The following is a 26,982-nucleotide window of genomic DNA, read 5'->3' as shown; positions in this document are numbered from 1 at the left end:
CTAGTTCCTGGGTATTTTGTGTATCCATATGCTCTTGCGCTACCGTCCACATGATGGATATGGGGTGCACAATAAACTAGCCACTTCGGTGGCAAAATCTAAAATTCTAATCCATGAGACTATGGTGTTCTCGACAGAGATGCCTGCGGCAGAGAACTTAAGTTTGGAAAGATAACATGGTCTCACGTTGTTTCAACGAGGATGGCCCGTTGAATGGACACACCAAACCCAATATTTTTAGCGGTGATTTTCTCCTTCATCAGGCGAGATGTATGCATCTTTTTCTCACCGCCTGTATAGTAAGGGAGGTGGTCGATCGCCTCCAGAGACGTCATCTTGTTACTGTTTGTGGTGTGTAGGACAGCAGTTCACCTACCACACCTTATTCCTAGTAATGACCCTCGTATTGTAGACAGGCTTAATGACCTTGGTGTAGTAGATAGTCTTTTTAGTATGATAATATGATGTTATCTTCATTGTAGAATAATAAGAAAATATTATAACCTTTATATTATAATAATAAGGTAAAAGGACCCCAATGGAAATAAGTCACTCTGTCCGACTTTTTTGGGTTATCCTAGGTTCTCTACATATATGCTGCTATGTATGATAATTCTATGTAACTGTATTTGTGTATACCTGAATAAACTTACTTACTTACTTACCAAGCTCAAATGCCAGTGTGTTATTAAGGACCCATTGTTTTCGTTTCAACGCAAACGACACGTCGACATCAAGAGGCCAGGTAAAGTGCAATCATACTATCATCGACTCATAGTGATCATTTCAACATGAACCTCACGTCGAGAGCATGAGGCCATTTCAAATGAGGGCATATTAACATGGACCCATCGTGTTTGTTTCGACGGAAACCACACGTTGAGAGGAAGAGGCCAACTCAAGTGCCAGCAAATTATCATGGGCCCATCGTGTTCGTTTCAACCCAAACGGCCCGACGAGTCCAAGAGGCCAACTCAAATGTCGACATATTACTATGGGCAAATAGTCACCAGGGGAAAAGTGGTGTGTGCCGTTTCTCTTAGACAGCAATGACACCATGAGACTATGGTGTGTTTTCGACAGAGATGCCTGCGGCATCTTTGTCGGCATATTATTATGGACCCATCGTGTTCATTTCAACACAAACCGCACGTCGAGAGCAAGAGGCCAGGTCAAATTCCAGCATATTAATATGGACTCATCGCCACCAGGGGAAAAGTTGTGTGTTCCGTTTCTCTTAGATGACGATGACATGATGAGACTATGGGGTGTAAGTTCGGAAAAAATCACTATTCACACTATCCAGCGTGAACTGGATAGAAAGCTCGACCTCGTTGAGCTTGTGTTGGAGAGCTTAAACGTTGAAATGTCTGGGAGTTATGAGAATGTCATCAGCATGACGGAGACAGGTGACAGAAGAGGGAATAATAGTGGAAAAACGTTCGGCTTCAAGATGTTCCATGTATATGTTCACCAGGACGGCACTAAGTGAACCCTCGGGTAGTACGAAACTGTTGGTCCCAACTGTTTTGGATACTTTTGTTATTTGTTGGGTATGAGGGCTGAATTTCAGGTTGGTGTCAAGGTGCTGGCGCAGGAATTTGCCCTCATTATGTTTATCAATAGAAGTGTTGTTAATGACATACAATTATATAGGAAGTTCCTTGTTATATTGAGCATTTCCCGCAAATTATACCAGTTTTGTACCAGGATGTGACCCACACCAGTCCACTAACACCCAGGATGTGACCCACACCAGCCCACTAACACCCAGGATGTGACCCACACCAGTCCACTAACACCCAGGATGTGACCCACACCAGTCCACTAGCACCCAGGATGTGACCCACACCAGTCCACTAACACCCAGGATGTGACCCACACCAGTCCACTAACACCCAGGATGTGACCCACACCAGTCCACTAACACCCAGGATGTGACCCACACCAGTCCACTAACACCCAGGATGTGACCCACACCAGTCCACTAACCCAGGATGTGACGTGACCCACACCAGTCCACTAACACCCAGGACGTGACCCACACCAGTCCACTAACACCCAGGATGTGACGTGACCCACACCAGTCCAGTATCACTCCCTACACTGGGTTATTCTGGGTGACTAATCCTCCCTATCCTGGGTTATCCTGGGTGGCTAACCCTCCCTATCCTGGGTTATCCTGGGTGGCTAACCCTCCCTATCCTGGGTGGCTAACCCTTCCTATCCTGGGTTATCCTGGGTGGCTAACCCTCCCTATCCTGGGTTATCCTGGGGTGGCTAACCCTCCCTATCCTGGGTTATCCTGGGTGGCTAACCCTCCCTATCCTGGGTTATCCTGGGTGGCTAACCCTCCCTATCCTGGGTGGCTAACCCTTCCTATCCTGGGTTATCCTGGGTGGCTAACCCTCCCTATCCTGGGTTATCCTGGGTGGCTAACCCTCCCTATCCTGGGTTGCTAACCCTTCCTATCCTGGGTTATCCTGGGTGGCTAACCCTCCCTATCCTGGGTGGCTAACCCTTCCTATCCTGGGTTATCCTGGGTGGCTAACCCTTCCTATCCTTGGTTATCATGGATGGCTAACACTCCCTATCCTGGGTGGCTAACACTCCCTATCCTGGGTGGCTAACACTCCCTATCCTGGGTTATCCTGGGTGGCTAACCCTTCCTATCCTGGGTTATCCTGGGTGGCTAACACTCCCTATCCTGGGTTATCCTGGGTGGCTAACCCTCCCTATCCTGGGTTATCCTGGGGTGGCTAACCCTCCCTATCCTGGGTTATCCTGGGTGGCTAACCCTCCCTATCCTGGGTTATCCTGGGTGGCTAACCCTCCCTATCCTGGGTGGCTAACCCTTCCTATCCTGGGTTATCCTGGGTGGCTAACCCTCCCTATCCTGGGTTATCCTGGGTGGCTAACCCTCCCTATCCTGGGTTGCTAACCCTTCCTATCCTGGGTTATCCTGGGTGGCTAACCCTCCCTATCCTGGGTGGCTAACCCTTCCTATCCTGGGTTATCCTGGGTGGCTAACCCTTCCTATCCTTGGTTATCATGGATGGCTAACACTCCCTATCCTGGGTGGCTAACACTCCCTATCCTGGGTGGCTAACACTCCCTATCCTGGGTTATCCTGGGTGGCTAACCCTTCCTATCCTGGGTTATCCTGGGTGGCTAACACTCCCTATCCTGGGTTATCCTGGGTGGCTAACCCCCTCTACCCAGGGTTATCCTGGGTGGCGTTAGTAAACGAGTACATCGCTAAGTGAGGAGAGGCTGTATTTAGTTACAGTAATTATTTGTTTATTCACTGATTCAGTGAGAGTAGTTATTAATTTGTTATTTATTTAGCATATCATATTTATATTCTACTACGATATTTTCAACTTATGGGTTCTTTGGAACATAACCCCATTGTAAGTCAAGGAGCACCTTCCTGTGCCTTTAACAGTGATGTTTCTACTGTTGCTGTAATTCTAATCTTTTGATCATGTTGGTGCTTGAAAATAAAGACTGGGTGAGTGTTTTGATTGTAAGAACTGTTTAACATGATTAATAATAATACTGGTAATCTGCAAGTACTTGTGCAGTAAATCATCGACTTACAAACACGTCGAGAATCTCGTGTATTGTCTATAATAATCATAGAGGAAGTCTTCAACTTTAGAACACGTTGGGGACTTTCTGTATTATATAGTTTAGTTAGTTTAATATGTTTATTATGCACCCCATACCCATCCTGTGGGCGGTAGTCAAAAGATTACAGAGATACATAATTGGTCCAGGGACTGGACTCCAAAGTTTTGATAGCTGAGCAAGTTACAAAGGTAATGAACTAGATCTGGTCATAATCATGACCAAGTTACAAAGGTAATGAGCTCCAGGTTGAGCTGGTCACACTCATGAATAATTGCAAAGGTAAAGAATCATAAACACATTAATCATGAGAATTTACGAAGGTAATGAGCTCCAGGTAGAGCTGGTCACAATCATGACAAGTTTCAAAGGTAATGAATGATAAACACGTTATGACATGATTACAATCATAGACAAATTACAGAGTAATGAGCAGTTAACAAACATAGTAGGGAATTCATCCATTGCCCCAACAATAGATGTTGCTAGGTGCCTGTCTCTCCTCGGCAGACAGCCATTGCAAACAGCAGCAAGTTGCCCCGGGATCTGCTGCTTGCATGAGCACCATCGACCCTCCCCAAGAGGTCCAAGAAGCCAGTGACTCCGTTAGCAGCCCCATGGAGAGCTGCCCTAGGGACATGTCAGCGTCCTGGTGGACGCCAAGTTGATTGAAGATCCCAGGCCCTCGTGTGCACGGATGTTGAAGCTTGAGGAACCTGGCAGCTGCCTCCCGGTCGAACTCCACGATGCTGTCCCTGTAGTGGAAGTTCCTGCGAGCCCGGCACTCCCTGCAGTGCCATCGCTGACATCGTGGGTTAGGGGAGAAGTACCCTCTATAGATGGGGTGACGCTGGGAGTTGGGTGGGTGAGGCGGGGGAGACGCGCAGGAGTGAGGCGTTATGAGAGGGTCACTGTTTACTACACACGCCCTCCCCCTCCCCCCCAGCAGTGAGGGGGGGGGAGGCACTGACTGGTCCTGACTCAACACCAAACCCTCTAAAACTGAACAACACTTCAACTATTTATGCTGAAACGATGCACTGGGATGTCCGTTCACTGCTCTGGTATCTTCTCAAAGCATTCACACTGAGTTCTGTTAAGTAGGGACCTGGTCAGCCTCTTTGACCCGGAGCTATCCTTGAAAATCCCGCAGCTAGCCCGCTACACAACCTGCCGCGTCGGCCAAGCCAACAGCTGTGTGTATTGTATAATAATGATATTATACACAATACAGCTAGCCGTCCACTTTTGTGAGTTTCACTTTCGCGAGCTTCGAATATTCGTGAATGCCCAGCCACCCAATCATAACATGTATATGCAATATTTTATGAAGTTTTCATGTGTTTTATGATTGTGGTTCAATAGGTTAAGGAAGCAATATTGTTAGGCTAAGTAAATGCTATTATTAATATTCCCTGCAATATATTTGTGCATCAAAACATTTGCGACTGCTTCAGTACAGTACAGTGGACCCCCGCATAACGATCAGCTCCCAGCTCGACCAATTATGTAAATGTATTTTTGTAAGTGCTTTTGTAGGTGTATTTTTGGGGGTCTGAAACGGACTAATCTAATTCACAATATCTCTTATGGGAACAAATTCGGTCTATAACGGCACCCAAACAGACTTCTGGATTGAAATAATATCGTTATCCGGGGGTCCACTGTATTATTATGTTTCCCTACATCATATTTGTGCACCAAACATTTGCGAATTTTCAAGATTCACAAGGTTCTTGATCCCCAACCCTCGCAAATATGGAGGGCCACCTGTAATGATATAATACACAAGATTCTCAATGTGTTTGTAAGTCAAGGACTAACTGTACAAGGTATACAGACCATAGCTAACATCAGTAACATACTACTATGTACGTATATAGAAAATCCCTTGTTATGCAGAGCATTTCCTGCAACTTAGGTTATTGTATTTTGCGGCTTATTAGATGCATTTTTTCCTATAAAATGTCTCCCAAAAACCACTGCGTCCTATAAACTGAAGGTCAGTTACGGGAGCTATAAGTTTGGGGGGGGAGGGCTGGAGCTCTCCCAGTTATATCCGATGCTGAACCATTGAAATAAAACAAGTCATAAGCTGTGAAATATGGTAATTTTGTCCCCAGGATGCGACCCACACCAGTTGGATTACTGGGTGAAGGCTCAAACCTCCACCACTAACTGGTCACAAACCATGCCATGTTTATTTCCCCTGTGTGACTTAGTTATTTTCTTTCTGTGAGCAGCGACCAACAAGATTTACTGTTGTGAGGTGAGCCACTGCGATCACTTGGTTCATAAAGACAGTGGACAGTACGATGCTGTCGAATATGAAGAACATCCTGAGAGACAGATCTGTCTTTGCTCAAAAGGTCAGTATTTTTTGCTCACAAGGTCATTGCCCTGCTCACAAGGTCATTGCCCTGCTCACAAGGTCATTGCCCTGCTCACAAGGTCATTGTCTTGCTCACATGGCCATTATCCTGCTCACAAGGTCATTATCCTGCTCACAAGGCCATTATCCTGCTCACAAGGTCATTGTCCTGCATACAAGGTCATTGTCCTGCTCACCAAATTAATTTCTTATAAGGTCATTTTCTTGGTCATAAGAACAGTTTTCTTGATTGTAAGATAATTTTCTTACTGACCAATTTATTTATTTTATTTATTTATTTATTTATTTATTTATGTCTTTGCAAATAGTACATTGAGATCTTGTATTTACAAATAATGGGTTGCAATGCAAAGAGAGCCTCTATTATACCTAGGCATTATGGGCCGACTTAACATTATTGGATTACAGACTACTTAACACTAAGAATTATGTCATAGTTGTACAGTAGAATATTAATTATGTCATAGTTGTACAGTATATTATTAATTGTAAGTGAATCTAATTTATATAAGACAAAAGATATATTCATATATTCAAAAAATGCTTTTTGTGAAAACAATGATTTAATTATATTCCTGTCAACAATGGATGAAAGGTTCAAAGAAATTGTTGAAATTATGATGTGGGAATACACAAGTGAGTGTGTACTGAGTATTTAGCATTTAGTCTAGGGTGATTAAGTGGCTTTTGAGAAGAGTCTTAAATTGATTTTCAGACTGGGTTACTTAGTATCTTCTGGTAATTAATTCCATATTTTGGGGCCCTTTATGTGCATAGAGTTTTTACACAGTGTGATATGGACACGAGGTACATCAAAAAGAGATCTGTGTCTTGTATTATGATCATGTGTCCTGCTAGGGTTGGTGAGGAGAAGTTTGAGTGGAGGGTTTATATTTGCATGTATTGTTCTGTGTATGTAGTAGGCACATGAATAAGTATGGATGTTCTTAATGGTGAGCAGATTCAGACTTGAAAATTGGTGGAGTATGCTGGCAGGAGTGGAAATTTGTTATCATTCTGACTGCTGCCTTTTGCTGGATTATTAGAGGTCTTAAGTGATTGAATGTTGTTGATCCCGATGCACAAATTCCATATGTGAGATAAGGGTATATGAGTGAATGGTACAGTGCCAGCAGAGCTGATTGTGGAACGTAGTACCTTATCTTTGACAGTATGCCTACAGTCTTAGAGATTTTCTTGGTGATTTGTTGTATGTGTGTCTGGAACTTTAAGGCTACTGTCAAGGTGGATACCTAGGAATTTTCCCTCTGTAAGTCTTGTGACTGATGATCCGTTTAGCGTTATGTTAATTGGATCATTTGCAGCTTTGTTTCCAAACTGAATGAAATATGTTTTATCAGTATTCAGGGTAAGTTTATTAGTCATCATCCAGGCAGATATTTTCTGCAATTCGGCATTGACAGTGTATGATAGTATGACTGGGTTTGGGTGGGAGAAGATGTAAGTAGTGTCATCTGCAAATAATATGGGTTTGAGTAGCTGTGATGCATTCGGTAGATCATTGATGTAGATGAGAAAGAGGAGTGGTCCAAGGATACTTCCTTGTGGGACTCCTACTGTGATTGGTTGGGTGAAAGAGTTTGCATCATTTGCATACACATATTGAGTTCTGTTACTAAGGTATGACTTTAGGTAGTTGAGGAGTGGCCGCTGATACCATAGTGCGTTAATTTGGAGTACAGCAGTTCATGGCCGACTGTATCAAAAGCTTTACGTAAATCAATGATAATGCCCAGCGGGACTTCTTTCTTTTCGAGTGCGGTATATATTAGTTCTAGCATGTGTATGATAGCATCATTTGTGCTTTTATTATTCCTGAATCCAAACTGACAAGGGTTTAAATGTTGTGTGAGACAAGGTAGGAATAGATCCGTCTATGAATTAATTTTTCAAAGATTTTAGAGAGCAGTGGTAAGTTAAATATTCGTCTATAGTTGTTCAAGTCAGCTTGGTCACCTCCTTTATGGATCGGAGTGATCCTCGCTATTTTGAGGATTAAACCATACCACGGGCGGGATTTGAACCTGCGGTCAGAGAGTCTCAAAACTCCAGACTGTCGCGTTAACCACTGGACCAGCTAGCGATGGTCTGGAGTTTTGAGACTCTCTGACCGTGGGTTCAAATCCTGCCCGTGGTATGGTTTGTTTGCAATCGTGTCATTACGATTTTGTGAGTCAGTTATTTTGAGGATTGTTGGGAAAGATGATTCAGTGGATTTGTTAAAGTGTGTTTCAGTAATTGGTAACAATACTTGAGAAGCTTTTTTGTACATAAAAGCAGACAAACTGTTTGTCTCCTGCCTTGTTTTTAAGGGTGTTGATGAGCGAGACTTCTAGTGGGTTGGTTGGAGCTAGGAATAGCGTATTTGGGTAGGTACCTATGAGATAGGCTGGACGGGTGTTTGAGCTTGGTATTTTGTTCGCTAGATTTTTTCCTATGGTGGAGAAGAAAACATTGAGTCTGTTTGCTGTTTCAGTTGGTGTGAGTAGGGGTTCGTCTGATTTTGTTAGTTTGATTGTTTTGTTTTTGGATAACTTTTTAGTTCCAAGAATTTCAGATAGAGTTTTCCAGGTTTTTTTCATATCACCTTTGATGTTATGTAATCTATTTTCATAATACAACTTTTCACTGTATGTAGAGATTGTATATAGTATTTTCACTGTATGTAGAGTTTGTATATATTTTCAAAGTATATACTAGAACTTGTATATATCTTCACAGTATATAGAACTTTTGTATCTTCTCACTGCATAGAATTTGTATATGTTTTCATTCATTTCATCGGTTGTTTCAGGTGGTGCCATATGCTACGTTGATCATCAGTGGTATATATGGGGCAGCGAATTCACCCAAACTTCTAACTATCCCTGATGCCAAGGTCCTCCTGCAGCCTATATACACTTTCTGGCTCTCTACCAGTGTAAGTTTCTTTATATTTCCACAAGGATATTTACAGGGTTGGGTTAAAAGTTCCTATCTTTATTTACAAGAGCTGTTACTTAACTTCAACTCATTTGAAAACCTTTTTATTTTATGACCACAATGGATTTTGACTTTTGTGGGTTATCCTGGTGGGTATTTTACAAATATGTATGGTAATTGTACTTAGGTGTACCTGTAGCTTACTTACAAACAGAATGAAATTGGAGGCATATGTGGGCCAGCAATTTCATTTGGTGAAACGACTTTATTTCAGTTATGTTGTACGAACATGTTCCATTTTAGAATCGTCTTAGGAATAAATGATCTCAGGTGAAGTGATGTTCTGGAGTAGGGGGACAGTCAGAGTGTAGTTGCTGCTTGCTGCCTGTCTTGCAGTGTAGAAGCTCACTTCTTGCTGTCCTTGGAGTGGAGGTACTTTGACACTATTGGCCTTGTCTACAACAGTAAGGCAACCCACATCCCTCCAGTGTTGAAGGCTCTGCTGAAATGACGGATCTGTCCAGGCTGGGTTCAGACAAGAGATAAGTCGTCTTGCTCTGTTCTCTATTTTGTCAAGAAATTGCAGATGAGACATGGGAATCCAGGAAAGTGGAGCACACTCAAGGTGTAAGCAGTCTTGCCTCATACAGAGTCTTGCAGCCTCTACTGTTTAGAGTCAAATTTTACCCCAAGGATATCAACCTCATCCCAGGGTACCAACACTCCCCCATTTATTCTTATCGCTGCTCCAGCATTACTTTCATGGTGCCTAGAAGCCATCATCTGTGTTTTCTTAGAAGCAAATGCAACCTGCCATCATTTTTCCTAGGCTAATATAGCTGTAAGCTGGTGATTGATGTAACGTAGAGCAGCTAGCATATCCTCTCCTGGATAAGTGAATGCTTGAGTACAGTCATCTCCATATGCATGGGAATCTAGGATGAGTTGAAGGTCATTGAAATAAACGTTCCATAACAGTAGCACAAGCACACTTCACTATGGTACACTTGCACTAGTAGTGTGTCTTGTTGACTCTCTTCCACTCAGAACTACACTAAGAGATATACCTTGAAGGTAATTACTGAGAAGGCATAGTGTAGATCTAGCTGGTAACTCCTAGTGCATGTAGTTTTGCCAAGAGTCTCTGGTGCCATACTCGGTGGAAATGTAGCAATGTCCAGTGCTACTACACAGCTGACTGTGGATTCATCTAGTGACTGGTGCCACTTAGTGGAGAAGTTTAACGACAGATCAGCAGAAGAGTGACCTTTTCTGAAGCCATATTGATGGTCACAAAGAAGTGAATGGTAGTGGAAAAACTCATCCTCATTTGTTGTGAGGTTATTGTCTCAGGAATCTTGCCATTGATTGACAAAACTGACACAAGTCTGTGGTTGTTGATTTCCATTCTTCTTTTTGTGAACAGGGAAATACATTTGCATCTTTCCACAGAGAAGGCCATTTACACTGCTAGGCACTGCTGATAGATGCGAGTTAGAGGTGCTGCTAGATGGTCTGCACATCTACTCAGCAATCTTGGGCTCACCTATCTGGACCCACAGCCTTTTTCTTCCTCTCTGTTTGCCTATACTCACCTATTTTTATTTCTCAGTTCCTTACATATGGACTTAGTGCCTATTTTGAATATAATAATAGTGATAATAATAATAATAATCCACAAAGTAAAAGTGAGACTCATTCTGCTTGGTGCCCACTGATAGACATACTGTGGTCTCTAAATAGGTAATCATATACAAAAAAACCACATACTGAATATTATTATTATTATTATTATTATGATAATGAAGATAAGTTGCTTATTACAGAGAGATTCACCATCACTGCCACACAGGATGCTGGCCATCTGTGACGTCTCAGCAGATCCTGGAGGATCTAGAGAGTTCATGACAAAGTGTACCACCATTGACACACCCTTATGTCTCTACAATGCCAACCAGAATAAAGACACTAACAGGTACACAAGTAAAGATAGCGAGAGAAATAATGACAGGCAGAGTTAGTGGCTTTCTTTGTAAATCACACATTGTGATTAATATTGTGGATCCCTGTTACAGCTTCAAGGGCCCCGGGGTACTGGTGTGCAGCATAGACAATATGCCCACACAGCTGCCCAGGGAAGCCACGGATTTGTTCGGGTCTCTGCTGCTGCCTCACATGTCGACATCTTGCAGTCTGATGCCTCCAAGCCCTTCGAGGAGCAGTCATTCATCCACGAAGTGCATGGGGTTAGTTTTTTGATGTTCATTTGTGAAGTTCATGGGATCAGTCTCTTGATGTTCAGTTATTAAATTCATGAAAGTCTGAGTGACCTTGGCTACAAGACTGACTAAGTCTGAGTGACCTTACCTTGAGTTTACCTGGAGAGGGTTTCGGGGGTCAACACCCCCGCAGCCTGGTCTGAACCCAGGCCTCATGGTGGATCTGGGTCTGATCAACCAGGCTGTTACCACTGGCTGCACGCAAGCTGACGTACGAACCACAGCCTGGTTGGTCAGGTACTGACTTTAGGTGCCTGTCCAGTGCCTTCTTGAAGACAGCCAGGGGTCTATTAGTAATCCCCCTTATGTATGCTGGGAGGCAATTGAACAGTCTTGGGCCCTGGACACTTATTGTGTTGTGTCTGTGTACTCGTGGCACCCCTGCTTTTCATTGGAGGAATGTTGCATCTCCTGCCAAGTCTTTTGCTTTCATTTGGAGTGATTTTCGTGTGCAGGTTTGGTACCAATCCCTCCAGGACCTGCCAAGTGTATATTATCATGCATCTCTCTCGCCTGCGTTCGAGGGAACACAGACCAAGGACCTTCAACTGTTCCCAGTAGTTTAGGTGCCTTATCGCATTTGTGTGTGCCATGAAAGTTCTTTGTACACTCTCCAGGTCAGCAATGTCGCCAGCCTTGAAGGGGGCAGTTGGTGTACAGCAGTAGTCCAGGGTAGAGAGAACAAGTGGTTTAAAGAGAATCATCATGGGTTTGGTGTCCCAAGTTTTGAAAGTTCTCATTATCCATCCTATCACTTTCCTAGCAGATGCGGTAGATGTATTGTTGTGGTCTTTGAAGTTGAGATCCTCTGACATTATCACTCCCAGGTCCTTCACATTACTTTTTTGCTCTATTGTATGGTTAGAATATGCTGCTATGTATGATAATGTATGTAACTATGTGTACCTGTAACTGAATAAATTAGCTTCTGAGAAAAGTGCTAGACAAGAGTAAAGCAGCAGCAGGTCACACTGGGTCACAGCTAGTAAGCAGCAGGTCACTCTGGGTCACAACTAGTAAACAGCAGCAGCAGGTCACACTGGGTCACAACTAGTAAGCAGCAGCAGGTCACTCTGGGTCACAACTAGTAAGCAGCAGGTCACTCTGGGTCACAGCTAGTAAGCAGCAGCAGGTCACTCTGGGTCACAACTAGTAAGCAGTAGCATCAGGTCACTCTGGGTCACAACTCATAAACAGGTCACTGGGTCACAACTGGAAAAAGGCAGCAGGTCACACTGGGTGATATCTAGCAAGCAACAGGTCACACTGGGTCACAACTAGTAAGCAGGTTGCAATGGGTCACAACTAGCAATCAGCAACAGGTCATACTGGGTGACAACTAGCAAGCAGCAGTAGGTTTACCTGGGTCACAGTAAGCAGCATGTCACACTGGGTCACAACTAGCAAGTAGCAGTAGGTTTATCTGGGTCACAACTAGTAAGCAGCAGCAGGTCACACTGGGTCACAACTAGCAAGTAGCAGTAGGTTTATCTGGGTCACAACTAGTAAGCAGCAGCAGGTCACACTGGGTCATAACTAGCAAGCAACAGCAGGTCACACTGGGTCAGAACTAGGAAGCTGTGCATGACAAGGGACTTTCCATGGAATGTACTTTAGAAAAAAAATGAACTGTACTCCTGAAATAGACTGTACTCCTGAAATAGACTGTACCACTGAAATAGACTGGTCTGCTGAAATAGACTGTACTCCTGAAGTAGACTGTACTCCTAAAGTAGACTGTACCACTGAAATAGACTGTTCTGCTGAAATAACTGTACCACTGAAATAGACTACTCCTGAAGTAGATTGTACTCCTGAAGTAGACTGTACTCCTGAAGTAGACTGTACTCCTGAAGTAGACTGTACTCCTGAAATAGACTGTACTCCTGAAGTAGACTGTACTCCTGAAGTAGACTGTACTCCTGAAGTAGACTGTACTACTGAAGTAGACTGTACTACTGAAGTAGATTGTACTCCTGAAGTAGACTGTACTACTGAAGTAGACTGTACTCCTGAAGTAGACTGTACTCCTGAAGTAGACTGTACTCCTGAAGTAGACTGTACTCCTGAAGTAGACTGTACTCCTGTAGTAGACTGTACTACTGAAGTAGACTGTACTCCTGAAGTAGACTGTACTACTGAAGTAGACTGTACTCCTGAAGTAGACTGTACTCCTGAAGTAGACTGTACTACTGAAGTAGACTGTACTCCTGAAATAGACTGTACTCCTGAAATAGACTGTACTCCTGTAGTAGACTGTACTCCTGAAGTAGACTGTACTCCTGTAGTAGACTGTACTCCTGAAGTAGACTGTACTACTGAAGTAGACTGTACTCCTGAAGTAGACTGTACTCCTGAAGTAGACTGTACTCCTGAAGTAGACTGTACTCCTGAAGTAGACTGTACTCCTGAAATAGACTGTACTCCTGAAATAGACTGTACTCCTGTAGTAGACTGTACTCCTGAAGTAGACTGTACTCATGTAGTAGACTGTACTCCTGAAGTAGACTGTACTCCTGAAGTAGACTGTACTCCTGAAGTAGACTGTACTCCTGTAGTAGACTGTACTCCTGAAGTAGACTGTACTACTGAAGTAGACTGTACTCCTGAAGTAGACTGTACTCCTGAAGTAGACTGTACTCCTGAAGTAGACTGTACTACTGAAGTAGACTGTACTACTGAAGTAGACTGTACTCCTGAAGTTGACTGTACTCCTGAAGTAGACTGTACTCCTGAAGTAGACTGTACTCCTGAAGTAGACTGTACTCCTGAAGTAGACTGTACTCCTGTAGTAGACTGTACTCCTGAAGTAGACTGTACTCCTGAAGTAGACTGTACTCCTGTAGTAGACTGTACTCCTGAAGTAGACTGTACTCCTGAAGTAGACTGTACTCCTGTAGTAGACTGTACTCCTGAAGTAGACTGTACTACTGAAGTAGACTGTACTACTGAAGTAGACTGTACTCCTGAAGTTGACTGTACTCCTGAAGTAGACTGTACTCCTGTAGTAGACTGTACTCCTGAAGTAGACTGTACTACTGAAGTAGACTGTACTACTGAAGTAGACTGTACTCCTGAAGTAGACTGTACTCCTGAAGTAGACTGTACTCCTGAAGCAGACTGTACTACTGAAGTTGACTGTACTCCTGAAGTAGACTGTACTACTGAAGTAGACTGTACTACTGAAGTAGACTGTACTCCTGAAGTAGACTGTACTCCTGTAGTAGACTGTACTCCTGAAGTAGACTGTACTACTGAAGTAGACTGTACTCCTGAAGTTGACTGTACTGCTGAAGTAGACTGTACTCCTGTAGTAGACTGTACTCCTGAAGTAGACTGTACTACTGAAGTAGACTGTACTACTGAAGTAGACTGTACTCCTGAAGTAGACTGTACTCCTGAAGTAGACTGTACTCCTGAAGTAGACTGTACTCCTGTAGTAGACTGTACTCCTGAAGTAGACTGTACTACTGAAGTAGACTGTACTCCTGAAGTAGACTGTACTCCTGAAGTAGACTGTACTCCTGAAGTAGACTGTACTCCTGAAGTAGACTGTACTACTGAAGTAGACTGTACTCCTGAAGTAGACTGTACTCCTGAAGTAGACTGTACTCCTGTAGTAGACTGTACTCCTGAAGTAGACTGTACTACCAGGATCATTCTCTACAACCTGTATTCCTTTAAAATAATATTATTGTAATTATTATTGTTATTGGTATTAATCTATTATTAATGTACATTTTAATTTTCAGCTGAAACTGAGTCGAGTGCAGCAAGCAAAATTAGTCTCTGTGACTGATATTTCATAATGACTAATATTTCATAATGCTAAAGCTCCCGCTTCACACATGGAGGGCCTGGGTTTGATTTCTGGCGGGCGGAAGCATTTCAACATGTTTCCTTACACCTGTTGTCCTGTTCACCTAGCAGCAAATAGGTACCTGGGTGTCGACTGGTGTGGGTCGCATCCTGGGGGACAAGATTGAGGACCCCAATGGAAATAAGTTACAGTCCTCGATGACACACTGACTTTCTTGGGTTATCCCGGGTGGCTAACCCTCCGGGGTTAAAAATCTGAATGAAATCTTATCTCTTATCTTATAATGTCTGTGTATATATGTGTAATGTTGATGGTTATAATGTTCCAGGTGTGGTAATTGCTGTGCCTGGCTGTGTCTGCTGCAACATTGATCAACACAGCAACATTGACCAGTCTGAGAAGTGCTGTGCCAGGCTGTCTGCTGCAACCGTGATCAACACAGCAACATTGACCAGTCTGAGGAGTGGAGACAACCATACTAGTAACATTTAGTATTATACCTGGAGAGGGTTACTCCAGGTATGTGGAGATGCAGCAGCTGGTGATGTCGTCAGAAGTGGGCGGGGCCCACCTGTAAGGCATTTCCAGGTTACAAGTCAACTGAAATTTGGTTATTGAAGCAGATAGTAATTATATTAGGTGGGAAGGTGGTGGGGAGAGTATAGGAAAGATTGTAAGGAATTTATATCAAAAGTAGCTTAGTGGGAAGTATTAGCTTAGTTCCTGACCAGAGATGAAATCTCTGGCCAGGAAATAATGGGGAATGTATTCTATAGGTTACCTTGAATGGGGTTTACTTGGAGTTTATCCGGAGAGGGTTTCGGGGGTCAACGCCCCCACGGCCCAGTCTGAGACCAGGCCTCATGGTGGAACGGTCTGATCAACCAGGCTGTTACTGCTGGCTGCACGCAAGCTGACGTATGAACCACAGCCCGGTTGGTCAGGTACTGACCTAGATAAAAATTGGAGAAATGGGTTGTAAAGCTTAGAACTGAAGACTGATTAGATTTTAAGAAGTTTTAGTTAGTCTAATGTCTTTATTATGCAGCTAATACCCATCCTGTAAGACTGTAGGACTCAGAGATGAAATGTGTGATATATCATGGCTCACTTAGTTGGCTGCCTTCTAGCATACATCAGGGGGATTACCAATAGACCCATGGCTGTCTTCATGAAGGTGCTGGACAGGCAGTATGCTGGGAGGCAGTTGAACAGTCTTGGGTCCCTGACATTTATTGTGTTCTCTTAATGTGCTAGTGGCACCCCTGCTTTTCATTGGGGGGATGTTGCATCGTCTGCTGAGGCTTTTGCTTTCATATTGAGTGGTTTTTGTGTGCAAGTTTGGTACTAATTCCTCTAGGATTTTCCAAGTGTATATAATCATGCATCTCTCTCGCCTGCGTTCTATGGAGTACAGGTTTAGGAACTTCAAATGTTCCCAGTAATTGAGGTGTTTTATCTCAGTTATGCCTGCCGTGAAGGTATTCTGTACATTTTCTAGGTCAGCAATTTCACCTGCCTTGAAAGGTGCTGTTAGTGTGCACCAATATTCCAGCCTATATAGAACAAGTGACCTGAAGAGTGTCATCATGGGCTTGGCATCCGTAGTTTTGAAGGTTCTCATTATCCATCCTGTCATTTTTCTAGCAGATGCGATTGATACAATGTTATGGTCCTTGAAGGTGAGATCCTATGACATGATCACCTCCAAGTCTTTAACATTAGTTTCTTGCTCTATTGTGTGGTTGGAATTTGTTGTATACTCCGATGTAGCTTTAATTTCCTCATGCTTTTCATATCGGAGTACAGTGGACCCTCAGCTAACGATATTAATTCATTCCTGAAAGCTCATCGTTTGCTGAAATTATCGTTAGCTGAATTAATTTTCCCATAAGAAATAATGGAAATCAAATGAATCCGTGCAAGACATCCCAAAGTATGAAAAAAAAATTTTTTTACCACATGAAATATTAATTTTAATATACACAAACTGACACTTACCTTTATTGAAGATCTGGTGATGATTAATGGGATGGGAGGAGGGGAGAGTGTGGAAATTGTTAATGTTTAGAAGGGGAATCCCCTTCCATTAGGACTTGAGGTATCAAGTCCTTTTCTGGGGTTACTTCCCTTCATTTAATGCCACTAGGACCAGCTTAAGAGTCACTGGACCTCTGTCATACAACATATCTGTCCATAGAGCTCTGTACCTTTCGTTCCTTTATGATATGTCTAAAGTGGTTCACAACATTGTCATTGTAACAGTCACCAGCACGGCTTGCAATAGCTGTGTGAGGGTGATTTTTATCCATAAAGGTTTGCACTTCAAGCCACTTTTCACACATTTCCTTAATCTCTTTTTTTCAATTCCATACTAATTCTCACCCTTTTTACCACAGGGATGGCACTAGAAGCTTTCTTGGGGTCCAAGGTGACTTATTTTGCAGCTACAAGCACTAAAAACACTGGGATAATATGAAATGTACCGAATGTATGCATAGATGCGACCGCACTGGCTGGCTTGTAAACATTGGCGCTCAGGCCACACATGGACGCGTCTCGAACGAATTGCATAGGATGAGTTTTTTAGCCTTAGCTGAGGCTAAATTTTTGCGTTAAATTGTATCGTATGCTGGATTTAACGTTAGGTGATGCCATCGTTAGCTGAGGGTCCACTGTAATTGAAATTTCTCATCATTTAACTTCGTATTGTTTTCTGCGGCCCATTTAAAGATTTGGTTGATGTCTACCTGGAGTCTTACAGTGTCTTCAATGGAGGTCACTGTCATGCAAATTCAGGTGTCATCTGCAAAGGAAGACATGGTGCTGCTGTATGATAATTTATGTACAGTGGACCCTCGCCTAACGAACGCATCGCATAACGTTAAATCTGCCTAACGAAGCTTTTGAGTGTAAAAATTTTGGCCCTCTTAACGATAAAAAACTCGCCCAACGTGATTCCTCCCAAACCTGTCCGTCCAGCCTGAGCGCCTCAGCTGCCTTGCCGTCATTGTTTACAAGCCAGGGTGGCCGGTTGCATGCATACATTCGATGCATTTTGCTTTATTCCATTGTTTATAGTGCTTGTAACTGCTAAATAAGCCACCATAGGCCCAAAGAAAGCTTCTAGTGCCAGCCCTGTGGTAAAAAGGGTGAGAAATACTATCGTACTGCAGTCAGGTGTTGCTGCACCACCATCAGCTGCTGCTGCACCACAGTCAGCTGCTGCTTTACCATGGTCAACTGCTGCTGCACCACAGTCAGCTGTTGCTGAACCATTGTCAGCTGCTGCCACACCAGAGTCAGCTGCTGCTGCACCATGGTGAACTGCTGCTGCACCACAGTCAGCTGTTGCTGAACCACGGTGAGCTGCTGCTGCACCACGGTCAGCTGCTGCTGCACCACCATCAGCTGCTGCTGAACCACCATCAGTTGCTGCTGCACCACAGTCAGCTGCTGCTTTACCATGGTCAACTGCTGCTGCACCACAGTCAGCTGTTGCTGAACCACTGTCAGCTGCTGCTGCACCAAAGTCAGCTGCTGCTGCACCATGGTGAACTGCTGCTGCACCACAGTCAGCTGTTGCTGAACCATGGTGAGCGGCTCCTGCACCACGGTCAGCTGCTGCTGCACCACAGTCAGCTGCTGCTGCTGCACCACCATCAGCTGCTGTTGTACCACCATCAGCTGTTTCTGAACAACATGACTCGTCCCGAACCTGTCCATCTAGCCTGAGCGCCTCAGCTGCCTTGCCGTCATTGTTTACGAGCCAGAGTGGCCGGTTGCATGCATTCATTTGATACATTTTGTATTATTCCATTGTTTATAGTGCTTGTAACTGCTAAATAAGCCACCATTTATTTATTTATTTATTTATTATAAATTTGAGCACACATACAGAGGTACAAAAAAAATACAGATAAGAGCAGCATGCCAAAGCCACTTATACTATGCATAGCATTACGGGCTGGCTTAAAATTAACTTAAGATTAACTAAGCAATGATGAAGTCAGTGATAAAACATTAATGTAAACAGATTACTATAAAGCACAAGTGAGTATTACAAAGACAGGTCATATGGTTGCATTCAGTCATATGAAGGATTCTGTTAGGTAGTGTATTTAAAAAATAATAAAGTTAGATTCGGTTTTAGGTTTAACATTTATGTGATATAATTGTGAGAAACATTTAAGATATACAATTTATAAGGTTCAGTTATTCAGTATTTATTTGGTTTTGGGTGAGTAAGTGATCTTTGAGTAGAGACTTGAATTTATAAACAGGTAGTGTTTCTTTTATATTTACAGGTAATGAATTCCAGATTTTAGGGCCTTTTATGTGCATTGAGTTTTTGCATAGTGTGAGATGAACACGAGGAACATCAAAGAGTGATCTGTGCCTTGTGTTATGGTCATGTGTTCTGTTGAGGTTGGCAAGGAGATGTTTGAGGGGAGGGTTAATATCAGAGTTAAGTGTTCTATGTATGTAATAGGTGCAGTAATAAGTATGGATGTTTTGTATGGTGAGTAGGTTTAGTGTACTGAATATTGGTGGAGTGTGCTGCCTGTAGTGAGAATTTGTTATCATTCTAACTGCAGCCTTTTGTTGGGTAATTAGTGGTCTGAGATGGTTAATTGTTGTTGAGCCCCATGCACAAATTCCATAGGTGAGATAGGGGTAAATAAGAGAGTGATATAGGGCCAGGAGGGCTGACTGTGGAACATAGTACCGTATCTTCGATGGGCCCAAAGAAAGCTTCTAGTGCCAACCCTGTGGTAAAAAGGGTGATAAATACTATCGTACCACAGTCAGCTCCTGCTGCACCACCGTCAGCATTTGCTGGATCAGTCAGCTGTTGCTGCACAATGGTCAGCTGTTGCTGGACCAGTCAGCTGTTGCTGGATCAGTCAGCTGCTGCTGCACCATGGTCAGCTGTTGCTGGACCAGTCAGCTGTTGCTGGACCAGTCAGCTGTTGCTGGATCAGTCAGCTACTGCTGCACCATGGTCAGCTGTTGCTGGATCAGTCAGCTGCTGCTGCACCACAGTCAGCTGTTGCTGGATCAGTCAGCTGCTGTGCAGTCAGTCAGCTGCTGCTGCACCACAGTCAGCTGTTGCTGGACCAGTCAGCTGTTGCTGGATCAGTCAGCTGCTGCTGCACCACAGTCAGCTGCTGCTGCACCACAGTCAGCTGCTGCTGCACCACAGTCAGCTGCTGCTGCACCACAGTCAGCTGTTGCTCCACCAGTCAGCTGTTGCTCCACCACAGTCAGCTGTTGCTGCACCACCATCAGCTGTACTACTCAAAGATGTGGAGAGAGTGTTGTTGGTGTGGCTTAACGTGAAACAGTTACCGAGAAACAATTAACCCCAGAGGGTTAGCCACCCAGGATAACCCAAGAAAGTCAGTGCATCATCGAGGACTGTCTAACTTATTTCCATTGGGGTCCTTAATCTTGTCCCCCAGGATGCGACCCACAACAGTCAACTAACACCCAGGTGAACAGGAAAAAATGCCTGGAACTAGTGCTCATATTGGTGAATTTAAGGCCAGCAAAGGTTGGTTTGAGAGATTTAAGAATTGTAGTGGCATACACAGTGCAATAAGACATGGCAAAGCTGAAAAATTCATCTCCCAACAAGTGGTCATTTGTGACGAAACAGGCCTGTTCTGGAAGAAAATGCCAAACAGGACCAACATTACTCAAGAGGAAAAGGCACTCCCAGGACACAAGCCTTTGAAAGACAGGCTAACTCTCATGTTTTGTTGTAATGCTAGTGGGGATTGCAAAGTGAAGTCTTTACTGGTGTATCACTCTGAAAATTCCAGTGTTAAAGAAAAACAGTGTCTCATCACTCATCAGTACTCTTCAATAAAGGTAAGTGTCATTTTAACATTTATTTATGTAGTTATTGTGCATATCTTATTGTTTTCTTTGTAGGGAAATGTATATTTCATGATTTTTTTTTTTTAATACTTTTGGCTGTTTGGAACGGATTAATTGGATTTCCATTATTTCTTATGGGGAAAATTAACTCGGCTAACGATAATTTCGGCTAATGATGAGCTCTCAGGAACGGATTAATATCGTTAGGTGAGGGTCCACTGTATTTATGTGTACCTGAATGAACCTATTAATCACCAGTCTTAATCCGTAGTAAGCAAGTATATTTAGGGACAGGTATGCATTATCATACATAGTATAAATTACCTAGGATAACCCGAAGTTAAAGTGACTTAGATCAGTTTTAATTATCCTGAAATACATTACATACCAGGCTGCCTTTTGTGTCTACCAGTATTTTATTACATGTAAACTATATTGTGCTCCTGGAGTATAATGAGAAATGTAAATATTTGAATGTAAATTTGACCTGCACCCCATTCCCAGCCTGTGGGGGCACCCCATACCCAGCATGTGGGTGCACCCCATACCCAGCCTGTGGGTGCACCCCATACCCAGCCTGTGGGTGCATCCCATACCCAGCCTGTGGGTGCACCCCATACCCAGCCTGTGGGGGTACCCCATTCCCAGCCTGTGGGGGCACCCCATTCCCAGCCTATGGGGGCACCCCATTCCCAGCCTGTGAGTGCACCCCATACCCAGCCTGTGGGTGCATCGCATACCCAGCCTGTGGGTGCACCCCATACCCAGCCTGTGGGTGCACCCCATACCCAGCCTGTGGGTGCACCCCATACCCAGCCAGTGGGGGCACCCCATACCCATCCTGTGGGCCACCCCACAGGCTGGGTATGGGGTGCCCCGTTTCGCTCTCCAGGAGCTTTATCAAGCCGTACACACACAGTTTGATAAAGCTCCTGGAGAGCGAAACGTTGCCACAATAAAATGTCTCATTAGTTGCACTTACGCCCTTTTACCTAACATATTGTGGGTAATTCTACCAACATTAATACAAAACTATGTAAATATACTGTACCTGCATTATTATTATAAATGATAATTATACTTATGTGTACCTGTACCTAAATAAACTTAAACACTGTGCTGGCATGCAGGTACACACTGTGCTGGCACGCAGGTACACACTGTGCTGGCACGCAGGTACACACCGTGCTGGCACGCAGGTACACACTGTGCTGGCACGCAGGTACACACTGTGCTGGCACGCAGGTACACACTGTGCTGGCACGCAGGTACACACTGTGCTGGCACGCAGGTACACACTGTGCTGGCACGCAGGTACACATTAAAATCACTAAGAGTGTCTTATTCATCTTGAAGATGCCATATTAATAATAAGTGGGAAGTACAGTGCCTGCACTCTGAAGGAGGGGTGTTAATGTTGCAGTTTAAAAACTGTAGTGTAAAGCACCCTTCTGGCAAGACAGTGATGGAGTGAATGATGGTGAAAGTTTTTCTTTTTTGGGCCACCCTGCCTTGGTGGGAATCGGCCAGTGTGATAATAAATAAAAAAAATAATAATAATAACGTGAATAATCACTGAGGTGCATCAAATATCGTAAATAACTAACTTATTAGTTATTAGTTTGTAGTGATATATTGAAAAGATTAGCCAAAGGTATGCTAAGTTCCTCTTTACATTCCTTTAAAACCCTTGCAAACAGTTCATAAGGGCCTGGGGATTTGTTAGGCTTTAATTTCTCTATTTGTCTGAGGACCATGTCACTAGTTACCCTAATTGTGCATAGTTTATTATTATCCTTTTCTACATAATTTATTATTTCTATAATTTTGCTAGTATCTTCTTGAGTAAAAACTGAGAGGAAGTAGATATTGAAAAGTTCACACATTTCCTTATCACTGTCAGTGATCTGACCTGAGGTACTTTTAAGTGGGCCTATCTTGTCCCTAATCTTACTTCTGTATACCTGAAAGAATCCTTTTGGGTTAGTCTTCGAATCCCTTGCAAGTTTAACCTCATAATCCCTTTTTGTTTTTCTTATTCCTTTTCTTATTTCTCATTTTAATTGAATAGTATATTGATTTCTTAACTGCCCTTCCCCTCTTTTGATATGCCTATATATGCCTCTCTTTTGACCAGTGAGATGTTTTAATCTATTGTTTATCCATTTCGGATCATTGTTGTTAGATCTAATTTCCCTACTTGGGACAAAAGTCGTCTGGGCAGCCAGCGCTATGCTCTGAAATATATCATATTGGCAACCAACTCTACCTACCTGACACATAATAAGGTCGTCCCAATTTAACCCACACAGGTAATTAGTCATACCCATGAAGTCGGCCAAGCAGAAATCTGGGACAGCGACTTGATTGCAGTTATCTGGATAATATTAGGGTAGAGCCCTACCCCAATATTTGTGTTATACATTACAGCAGGGCCCCGCTTTACGGCGTTTCACTTTACGGCGTTCCGCTAATACGGTCATTTCAAATTATGACCAAAACTCGCTATACGGCTCCCCCCCACCTGACTTTCTAATACGGTCACCGTGCCCCACCTTGTTTGTTTACATTCTTCGTGAGCTCAGTAAGCACTAAGTCTCTCCATTTTGTCTGGAAACTCCAAAATTTCAAATGTTTTTAAAAGTTATTTCATATTTTATATATACTCTGATAAAGTGGACCCCCGGTTAACGATATTTTTTCAATTCAGAAGTATGTTCAGGTGCCAGTACTGACCGAATTTGTTCCCATAAGGAATATTGTGAAGTAGATTAGTCCATTTCAGACCCCCAAACATACACATACAAACGCACTTACATAAATACACTTACATAATTGGTCGCATTCGGAGGTGATCGTTATGCGGGGGTCCACTGTAATTATACTTATGTATACCTGTACTTAAATAAACTTACATACTGTGCTGGCATGCAGGTACACATTAAAATCAGTAAGAGTGTCTTATGTCTCCGGACGTCATATTAGTAATGATAATAATAATCATCGAGTCTCATTTAAATGTCATATATTACGTTAAATACACATTTTCATTAATCCATCTATGATATTTTTTCAAAATTATATAATAAACACGATACATAACATAAAAAGATGATAAATACACCCCACAATAGAATAAATAAACATAAATATGAGATGTGGTAGCAGACGACTTGCACAAGTGACGCCATATTAGAAATGCTAATAATAATAATAATAATAATCACCGAGTCTCATTAAATGTTGTATATTACGTTAATATACACATTTTCATTAATCGATCCATGATATTTTTTTCAAAATTATATAATAAACACGATACATAACATAAAAAGATGATAAATACACCCTACAATAGAATAAATAAACATAAATATGAGATGTGGTAGCCAGATAACTTGTACAAGCGATGCCAAGAATAACATTTTCTCTAATCTAACAAGAGAAAATGTGTTACTGGGGGTAACTGTAGAAAATTATTCCTTTCGTATGTATGTAAGTTTATTCAGGTATACACAAATACAGTTACATAGATTATCATACATAACAACATATGTGTAGAGAACCTAGGATAACCCAAAAAAGTCAGAGTGACTTATTTCCATTGCCTTCACTCAGAGCATCATTTCTTCTCAAAATGATGTTACATGAGAATGGGAGTGTTCTTCTTTATTTATTCTACCGTATCAATGTAGAGACAACCTGTACACAATGTAACTTGTACACAAACCAGACGTGTACACTTCGTTTACAAAACTTACCTTCGCCTGGTTTGTTTACATAACTCTGCGCCTGTCCTCTCTCATGCACTCATTCTTTCTCTCTCTCATTTATTCGTTTTATCTCATTTACTTACTCCTGACCGTACATTAAGACTACATATATTTTAAGGTAAGTAATGAGTGAACTGTATATACATTTTATCGCTCTGGGATGCTTAAATGTAATAGAATATTATGTGTAGGTGTGTTGGCCTGGTATGGTAGCCCGGCTGACTACCATACATACCACACTTGATTTTTTACAATAAATACTACTCATCTCACCCTATATTTTAAGGTAAGTAATGAGTGAACTGTATATACATTTTATCGCTCTGGGATGCTTAAATATCATAGAATTGTATGTGTGGGTGGGGTGGCCTGGTATGGTAGCCTGGCTGACCACCATACATACCACACTTGATTTTTTACAATAAATACTACTCATCTCACCCTATATTTTAAGGTAAGTAATGAGTGAACTGTATATACATTTTATCGCTCTGGGATGCTTAAATATCATAGAATTGTATGTGTGGGTGGGGTGGCCTGGTAAGGTAGCCTGGCTATTACCATACATACCACACTTGATTTCTTACAATAAATACTACTTGTCTCACCCTAGATTAAGACTATAAATATTTTAAGGTAAGTAATGAGTGCACTATGTGTGTATTGTACTTTTTTATTGTTTTTTGATGCCTGGTTCTATTGCTAACTTAATATATGTTAGTGTAAACTTGTTATCTAGTGTTTGTATGCATTTGTAAGTGGATAAAAAGGGTGTTCCACTTTACGGCGGTTTCCGCTTTACGGCGGTAGCCTGGAACCTAACCAGCCGTATAATTGGGGCCCTCCTGTATTGTAGAAGCATTGGGATTGAGTTGGATATGGGGATCTATGACCTAAAATCATTAATAACTTAAAAGTTGCTGTGCAAACAATTACCCATTCCAGTGGCAGACAACACACTCCCCCCAAACTTGAACTTGTTTAATAAACAAAATATGCAATCATACTACTGTGCCTACAGTATACAGGACATTCGTTCTCAATATAAGCCTTTCTATGAACTTTTTCCTTTTAATAGGTGCAACAAGACAAAAAAGCTGACATCACCCCACGTGTCCAACTCAACCTGTGTGAAAATTCAATGCTCATAAATGGCCTTAAGATCTGGAACTCCGTCTGAAGCATTGAAAGGCTCCCTATCTGCCACCCATTTCAAAGCTGTTAAAAAACACCATCTCCTTAGCATAACTGAAACAGCACTCTGTTATGTCTAACAAAACCAGCTTTCCTCCAGTTCTGTCCCTGTTCTTCCTTCAACACCTATACATAATTGGTAACATATATTGTCCTATTTAATTATATTGTAATCTAAAGTAGCTTACTGTATCTTCAACATTTCTATATTCAGTCACTATAAAACTGAGGATCTCTGAATTAGTACTTCGAAATAATATGTCTCTTTTGTGATAGACTATTTGTCATTAGGTGTCTTATTGTAGTTAATTGCATAAGAATTCTTATTGAATAATATGTATCTTAATTAATATGGCTTACAATTAGCTGGTCAAAATGCATTACATAATTTGTGGCCATCGTTTGTGCCTACGTTTATATTAATTCATGTAAATTACATTATATGGTTTAAAGAAAAAAAGTACATGTATTAGTGTCAAAAATACTAAATGTGGTTTGTTGTGTTGCCAGACTGTTGAATATTGTGTGTTGCTGTATCAACATGTGAGGACAAAGACTGTTGCAACATGTAACCAAAAATACTGCTGGAACAAGTGTAGAAGCCTTCAAGAGGAAACTGGACAAGTATCTTCACCAGGTGCTGGATCAACCAGGCTGTGATGGAGTGGGTCAGGGGACCACCAGCAGTAACATCCTGGTGGAGCAGGCAAGCACCAGATGAGCCTGACCCCTGGCTGGGCTCTGGCAGTAGAATAACACTCAGAACTCATCAGAGGTTAATGTTAGTTTATCAATAGTGTGTGTGTGAGGAGTTTATAATAATAATAATATATTATATTTTATTTTGACATGATACATGTATATACAAAGTAGAATAATAGTTGGGTGTACATACCAAAAACCCCTTTATACACAGAGCATTTCTGGCAAACTTAAAATTAACTTAAGATTAATAAGGCAGTAACAGTACATGTGGTCATTAGATGAGTTACAATGAATACAAGAAACTTGAGTATTCTATTAGGTCATGCTATATGACTTTAATAAGTCTTGTAGAGAAGA

General features: G+C 42.3%; 1 protein-coding gene across 4 annotated transcripts; it reads left to right on the top strand.

Annotated features, from left to right (window-relative positions):
- Nucleotides 1–1,397: 1,397 nt before the first annotated feature.
- Nucleotides 1,398–26,982, top strand: LOC128694214 (alpha-aminoadipic semialdehyde synthase, mitochondrial-like). 4 transcript variants are annotated; one of them, XM_070100237.1, is made up of 8 exons: nucleotides 1,398–3,288; nucleotides 5,877–6,002; nucleotides 8,841–8,966; nucleotides 10,795–10,943; nucleotides 11,044–11,214; nucleotides 15,396–15,586; nucleotides 25,805–26,059; nucleotides 26,431–26,982. In XM_070100237.1, the coding sequence occupies exons 2-6, from the start codon at nucleotides 5,949–5,951 to the stop codon at nucleotides 15,436–15,438; spliced, it is 543 nt and encodes a 180-aa protein (XP_069956338.1). In that variant the 5' UTR covers nucleotides 1,398–3,288; nucleotides 5,877–5,948; the 3' UTR covers nucleotides 15,439–15,586; nucleotides 25,805–26,059; nucleotides 26,431–26,982. The 4 variants fall into 4 exon arrangements, with proteins under 4 accessions (XP_069956338.1, XP_069956337.1, XP_069956339.1 ...); XM_070100236.1 differs by lacking the exon at nucleotides 1,398–3,288 and having other exon boundaries at nucleotides 3,678–6,002; XM_070100238.1 differs by lacking the exon at nucleotides 1,398–3,288 and having other exon boundaries at nucleotides 3,678–6,002; nucleotides 15,396–15,655.

Source organism: Cherax quadricarinatus, chromosome 72, assembly GCF_038502225.1.
Source record: "Cherax quadricarinatus isolate ZL_2023a chromosome 72, ASM3850222v1, whole genome shotgun sequence".
NCBI classification, from domain to species: domain Eukaryota; kingdom Metazoa; phylum Arthropoda; class Malacostraca; order Decapoda; family Parastacidae; genus Cherax; species Cherax quadricarinatus.
This window is presented reverse-complemented; position numbering and strand designations above follow the sequence as displayed.